This window comes from Siphateles boraxobius, unplaced genomic scaffold (assembly GCF_051911475.1).
Source record: "Siphateles boraxobius isolate OS27281-9 unplaced genomic scaffold, OSU_SipBor_1 18, whole genome shotgun sequence".
In the NCBI taxonomy this organism is placed as follows: domain Eukaryota; kingdom Metazoa; phylum Chordata; class Actinopteri; order Cypriniformes; family Leuciscidae; genus Siphateles; species Siphateles boraxobius.
This window is the reverse complement of record NW_027508788.1, coordinates 5,498,593-5,506,363: the sequence shown is the minus strand read 5'-3', so window position 1 is coordinate 5,506,363 and position 7,771 is coordinate 5,498,593. Positions and strand designations below refer to the sequence as shown.

At 38.9% G+C, this 7,771-nt stretch overlaps 1 protein-coding gene across 1 annotated transcript; it reads right to left on the bottom strand.

Moving 5' to 3' along the window:
- Window positions 1-6,636: 6,636 nt before the first annotated feature.
- Window positions 6,637-7,560, bottom strand: LOC143740700 (olfactory receptor 2A12-like). Its single transcript, XM_077232697.1, has one exon. The coding sequence runs from the start codon at window positions 7,558-7,560 to the stop codon at window positions 6,637-6,639; it is 924 nt and encodes a 307-aa protein (XP_077088812.1).
- Between the last annotated feature and the right edge of the window lie 211 nt (window positions 7,561-7,771).

Genomic DNA, 7,771 nt, shown 5'->3' with positions numbered 1-7,771 from the left:
TACATCGGCTGCGGTGTGATGGAGGAGTGAGGAGCCCACAGGGAATGGTTTCCGGGCGAGACATCCATCACTATCCTCCGATCACCCATCCCACACGGCACCGGGGGTGGAGCATGGTAATGGGGACTCGCGCTTTGCGGACGAAGGCAAGTCTCGATCTCAACTCCGCGACAGTCATATTACCGCAATGAGAACATGAGCTATCCACAAAAGCTGCCTCAGCATGCCGAACATATAAATATATATATTAGAGGTGGGCATAGATTAATTTTTTTAATCTAGATTAATCTCACTGGAATCTTGGAATTAATCTAGATTAATCTAGATTAAAATGGCTCATTTGAATTCTGCCGAAGGCATTCAGAATATGTGTGCTACCCAAATAATGACTAAAAGTAAGTCTTTGAGAATAGTTCGCGTCGCGTAGGGATGTGAATTTCTGCCAAAAATGCCATTCGACAATAGAGGAGCAAAAGTCGAATATCGTTCAAAAAAAATTATAAAATAAAATAAATAAATAAAACGCACAATTACAATGACAGAAAGGGAGGCCAATTTCATCTTTAGCGATTTGTCATCAAACAAACTGTTTATTAATTAAACAAATAACATGTTTTCGTCGTTTTTTTTAAACATAGTAACTTAGGCTAATTGGAAGAAGAAAAAAACAATAAGCACGACGTAGCTACAGTCCGTTTTTGCATCGCCAAACCAGATGCTCGTTAGATCAAAAAATAATGTCATATGTCATAATGATTTTATGTGAACCTGCCTTTACCGGCAATAGCCTCCTCCTTTTTAAACAAATTAGTTTCAATCAATGTAAACTATTCGTGTGACTATGCCCCTGCGCAATACACACACATTACCGCGGGATGGCGGGTGTTCATTTCATAAACTGTACACAATGGTAGCTTATTTATTTTGTAGCCTATAAATTAATGTATATGTCCAACGGATAATGTCATACTTTTTAGTTGTGCTATCGTGGCGTAATAATCTGTTTGGTTGTAAAATGTATTACCTGAATGAAATGAAATCGAACGCATCGTCCTGTGGAATCATTCATTCACAGACAGCTTACGAAGATGTTCAACTAATAAAGATCTTCATCGCTGGTAAAAAATATGATGCATTTGCAGATTTGCTTTCACTAGACTAAACTGTAGCTCTTGATGTTCTTAAATCTTCCTGTTACGGCTCCGTGTCGAGTGTGATTGAACGCGCTTCAGACGATTCAGTGCGTGAGGAACTGAACAGAACTGATTCGCGAACCGATTTAGACAGATCTGCCAACTTGTTTGATGAAGTCTTTGAACAGAATCGACCCAAAAGAGTGATTCATTTCTAAATTGAGCATCGCTCATGCCCATAAAAAAGATACAGCGCGCTTGGAATAAACTCATCTAACAACATGTAAAGTAACGAGAGGAACGATCGTCCAACGTAACATGTAAAAGTATACACCTTGTGTCCCTGACAGGAAAATACCCTGCTGCACGATTTGCGCGAAAATATAACGATATTCGAAAAAGCTATTGTATGATCCCAACCCAACTTTGAGAATAGATTAACGGCGATATTTTTTTTATCGCCCGATAAGAGTCTCACATTAACGCAGCACGTTAACGCCGATAACGGCCCACCACTAATATATATACATATTTATATACATATAAATACACTCAAACACATGATGCAACAATTGTGACCGTCAGAGAGGAAAAGGGAACGACCGCATTCAGAAACGCACAGGTGGAATGACATCTTGAAAAAGACGCAAACGCACCCGTGTTGCTCTTTCAGAAAATAGGACCGTCACCAGTGCCGGAGCACACAGGGGAGTGACCGCGGCAACACTGAACAGTCAAATGAAACAGTGAAGCACTCACTTTTCCGCCCTCTAACCAGCCGCCAACACACACAAACATTTAGAATTTGTTGCTGTTAAAACAGCACTTGAGAGCTCAAAGCTCGCGATCACCGCAGCACTCGCGCTATAGAACACCAGCACTGGGAGAGTTTTCCTGAGGAGCACCGACACATTCGCTCGTTGTAAACAACAGCACTCTCAGAGACATCAAACGATCGGCTCCGAAGCGAAAGGCAAATAGTGCGTGCATCCACTTCCGTATTTATACCCACGCCGCGGGGGCGGAGTGTGTGATGCGAATCACGCACGCCAATTCCATTGCCCTGCTCAATAGTCCTCGAAGAACATTGGCTCTCTGACGCGATCCCCATTCAGTCAACGTCGACTACGTCTGATGTTATCGACTGAAAGGAAACTTGGGATTTCATCATCTCATTCTTAAAACTCATTCTTTCCTCTCTTTCTTTCTGCAACTCGTATGAATGTGTCTGATTGTGTTAGATATTGGTTTAATGTGTTAGAATAATCAATAAACTCTTGTTTGTATTTTAAAGATAATTGTTCTTGTGTTATGTGCTTAAAAATTTAATGCCTTAAACTGCTGATCTAAATTAGCTTGCTAATAAATAGTGTTTCACTATAGTTTGAATATTTATATCTGTTTTAGAGCTGATAGTTACGGCCCGTTTAAATGAACGCTGGACGAATCATTTGCTCGGCCATTTCAGTGATTCTTTTAAGATTCCCTATAAATTAATTAATAATTTCTTTTGAGCTAAATTGACCTGTGCCCCAAGCAACATTATACCTTAATAAAGGGCCCGACCTTTGTCTGGTCCTAGGATGAATTGTGACTTTCCAACTTTACTGTTGACCTCGGGCTACAAAGCCCCAGGTAATGGTCAGGGCGAAGTCGCTAGCTAATAGCACAGCGTTTTAAAATGGGTTCCTACTGCGTATAGCTACGCAATACGAAGTGAACATTCTCGAAAGGGAACGTACTCGGTTACTAACGTAACCTTGGTTCCCTGAGAGTAGGGAACGAGTATTGCGTAGCCTGCCGTGCTATTACGCTTGGCTCAGGTGCTGTCGCTTCAGTCGATTTAACCTGACTCTATGGCAAAATGGTCTGCTTATATAGGCATAAAGGCCTCATTATGCTTCTGCGTCAACTCCACGGCGTAGCTACGCCGTCACTCCTACGGTGTCGTGGCCGTTTTATGGTTCTGCGTTAGGTTGAGTTGCATCGTGGTGCATCTGACCAATCACAGCCCTTGTGGTCTGCGTCGCCTCGAAGCGTAGTTAAAATTTTTTGGAGGTGCACGTCGAGCTACGGCGGAGGGGTTCGCGGCGACGCAGAGGGGTCTGCGGGGGTACGCCGTCGATTCGACGCAGAAGCATAAAACAGGCTTAAGCCACCCCTATTCTTCGCGTCTCAACCGCCTCGCCATAGGTTCGTGCAGTTGCTGCAGCACAGCCTATGAGCGAGCTAGACACTCTGCTCTCTGCTCGATGTGCAGCTGCACAGCATTTTAAAATAATGGCTTCAATATTCTCGAGAAAAGGAGTTTTCCCACTGCGTATAGCTACGCAATACTCGTTCCCTACTAACGTAACCGAGTACATTTTTCAATGTAAACACACAATAGACGAACGTGTTTAACCGCTGTACTCGTGTCTTGTATCTTTTGCAGCATCTCATGCATGATGCAGTGCTCAAGTTAAAACAAGGCCAACTTTAAAAAAAAGCACCACCAGACCTTGTGTTTTTGTTCGCTCTAATGACCTCTATCTCGCATTTTTAAATGATGTTTTATTAACAAAGTTCTAAGGAACACGTTCAAATGAGGCCTATATGTAGCAGACTCACCTATGTTCCTCAACAGTTTTCAGCATCCCTCCTACACACCGACTCCTCACTTTTTGCTGGTTCCTATCATAGCCAGGGATACGGGGGGAGTACTCTGGGTTTGGGCCAAAGTACTGTCCAGCACATCAAATACTCTGATCTGATTATTATTACTCGTGAATTGTAAAAAACATGTTCTGTGTGATTAGCCCAAACTAGTCTCCCCATTTACTCAACTAACACTTTATTTATTACTCTCCGTATCCAGCCCATGTGCAAATCATGATGGGAAGTGGGAATCCTGTTTTCTATATTTGATAGAGTTACTTCATTGAAACATGCTCTTTCATCATGAAAACAAAGAGTTAAGACAAATAGTAACTGCTTCAAGTTCGTTTAACATGAATCTTTAACTCTTTTTAAACTCAGAGAGGACTGAGAGAGAGACATTTATGTGTTTTATTTTCCTTGGATTTGGTCAAGTCTTTTGCTCTACGCTGGAACTGCATCACAGCGTGATGATCCAAGATGGCGAGCATTCCCAGCAAGATATATGTTGATTGATGTGAGATTTGAGTTTCAAACCAACATCTGAGGAGTTTGGTAGGAAAGATCTGAATGCTGCTAGTTTTTGTTATAAACTGAATTGAGCTGAGCTTTGTTTTTGAGTAACTGCTCAAAGAATATTTTTGCTCCGACTGTTTTCCTTTGGAACTGTTGAACCGAATCATTTTTTTCCGCGATTCCAATGATTTTTCGGGTTGAATCGAACTGAATCAAATCTTTGATTTGAATCTTTTGAACCAAATCTTTCAACTGAACTTCCATACTGAATCTTTTGAACTGTTGAACTTTTGGTTTTGCCTTGTTTTTAACTTTTCTTCAATTTCTGAATGTGATTGAGTGAACTTTCCAAATGTACTGCTGTGAACATTTATGGTGATAAAAGGTGTTGTATTCTAGGAAATTAGCATAGCCTAGAGGGTGCACCCGATTGATCAAACAAACAAACAGTCAGGTGAATTTGTCAAATACTGGCAATTGAACTGAAAATTAATTTAACTGTGAGTCAATACTGATCAAAACTTGTGACTGTGAACTGTTTGATTTATCATTTTATTGTATTTTTAGTCTTAAAAGTCAATTCAATTCAATACAAGAATTTACTTTAGAATTCAATTAGTGTTTTTGTTTTTATGCCTCTATAGCCAAACCTACTGTCCTCTCGTTGATATTAACAATGAGTACAATAATATTATTTTACACAGGTGCTACTCTCAGAAAGTGAATTTTCTTCTCTCATTTCCTCTCAGTAACCAACACTACAGAATCTGGCATTAATAGTTCTATAAAACCATATGCAGGTTTTCCTTAAAAAAACACTTGATTTTCAATTGTGATTTTCCTAATTTACCTGGACAACAGTATATGAATGGAGAGCAAATGGGCACTTCTAATGCTTGTCAGTTACAAAGTCTGCAATCAAACTAAAATATAAAAAGCAACATTTCTCATTAAATTTTAAGACTAAATCTTCTGAGCTGTTATCCACATTTATTTCATAGTTTTATTATTTTATTACAATGTCAATAGTCTAAAAAACAAGTCAAGTAACCTTTTATTTATGTAATGCTTTACAGATTGTTTCAAAACCGCCTCCTAGTGATAAACAGGAAAATAACGATCATGCAAACTTCGTAAAATATGAGAGAAATTCAAATAAAGCAGCTCTACAGAAGACAATAGTGTCATTATTCAGCTCAAGTCCGTTTCAATGACAGATTTTGTCAAATAAGTGAATTATGTAATTAAGTTAAATCAGCTATAAATCAGCTCTTCAGAAAACAGTGGTGTCATCATCCAGTTTAATTCAGTTCAAGTTTTTGTTCTCATCCAAAAGTGTCAGTGCAGTCAAATCGATAATATTACTGAATATTAAGTGTCTTTTAAACCCCAACTAAGCAAGCCAAAGGCGACAGTGGCAAGAAACCCAAATTCCATCAAGTAACAGAAAAGAAGAAAAAAAGAGAAACAGGGTTTAGTCAGGTGGCCATTTGTCCTCTGACCAAGTCAATATGTAGATGAAACTTATCTGAGATTTCCATTAAGTCTCCTGAGCTATAAAGGAGCAACAGTTTTGCAGAACTTACTTACTTTTCTTTTACTTTTCTTTTAATAATCCTTTGTGAACAGAGGAAGCGATTAATTCTCACAATTAACATATAGCTTAAAGGGTAACTCAACCCCAGGTCAGAGCCTGACTCCACCCACTGACAATATTTGAAAAATGCTGGAAAAGTGCGCAGAGCCCAACAGAGGGGGGGGCGTGCACCTGGGACCCTGTCTCTCCGTAGGCAATTGCGTGGTGAGCTGGTGCCTGCTTTCATCGCAGTACCACAACAATCACCAATGTGCAGCATCCACCTGGATGATGCGACGGTAGCCATATTGCGCCAGAACGCCCTCCACACACCGGATTACTGGTGGAGAGGAGACAGAGTGATGAAGCCAATCAGTATATAGGGATGATTAGTAGGTCATGATGATGGGCCGAGGCCAATGGGCAAATTTGGCCAGGATGCCAGGGTTAAATCCCTACTCTTTTTCCGAAGGACATCCTGGGATTTTTAATGACCACAGAGAGTCAGGACCTCAACATTGCATATACTTAAGTATCTTTAGTTGGACCTCAGCACTTTTTTCTGGATAACTAAAGTACATTAAGTACAAAATTAGTTGTTCCAATTTAGCAGACTTTAAGTATACCAATTTAGTATTCCAAAATTGCAGGGTAACATGAAGTACATAAATACGTAAATGTATTTATAGTATACTTAGCATAAAATAAATGTTTATCAAATACATTTTAGTATATTTATTGTTTCACTTAGGCCAACTGAGTATAATTAATTCTTTATTTAATGACATTTAGACATAATTTAAAGCTTCTTTTACGAACCTCTTTGAGTTTTAAGCCATAGATTAAAGGATTGAATAGAGGTGGCACAATAACCATCAGTAAGGCAAAAACAACATACATGTTCTCTGGGGCATTGCTTGAGCCATATCTGCTACACATTGCATCAAAAAACACAGTAAAACTACAATTTATCAGTGAAAATATATGTGGAACACATGTCTGCCAAAACTTTCTTCTGCTTTCTAATGATGCTTTACATGCTACTATAAGTTTGATATAAGACACAATAATTAAAGTAGTAAGACAAATATAAAATAATAAAACAACCAGTGCCATGATGTTATTAATAACCACTGATTCACATGAGAGCTTTACCATTGACCAGCTGTCACAGTATAATTTGTCAATATGATATTTACACACTGCCAACCTGTTTAACAACATAACTCCAATGAACATAGAAATAAATGGTACAGTCCAACAGAATAGGAGCAACATGCCACATGTATTTTTGTTCATCTTTGAGTGATAGTCTAAAGGTCGACATATGGCCACATGTCTGTCATATGCCATCACTGTTAATGTAGTACATTCACACATAGCTGAACTGTAGATTACAAAAGCTTGGAGTGTGCACATAAAAGAAGGAATCACATATAAATCTAGTATTAAATCATGCAGGAATTTAGGATAAAATCCTATTGCTCCATATAAATAATTTACACATAGATTGCACATAAAAATGTACATTGGTTCATGAAGGGCTCTCTCCAAAAAAATGACCACACTGAGCCAAATGTTCACAAACAGTATCAAAGCATAAAGAACCAAAAAGCATGTGAAATATACATGCCGATATGATTTGGAGCCTTTGGGTTCCATCAGAGTGTAGACTGTAACATAAGTCCTGTTGTCCATTTATGTTAATACGAAAATTTGTCCCTATACAAAGCTCATAGTGATTTGATGTGACCACAAGTAATTGATCAACACTGAAAGCAATGTTCTAGCTTGAAAATATGACACCAAAAATGGCATGCAATCTCTTTTAACACAATTAGTCCTAACACCAATCAATTGCTCATAGCTGTTGAGTTGTTACCTTGCATGTTGAGAATCATGAAATGGA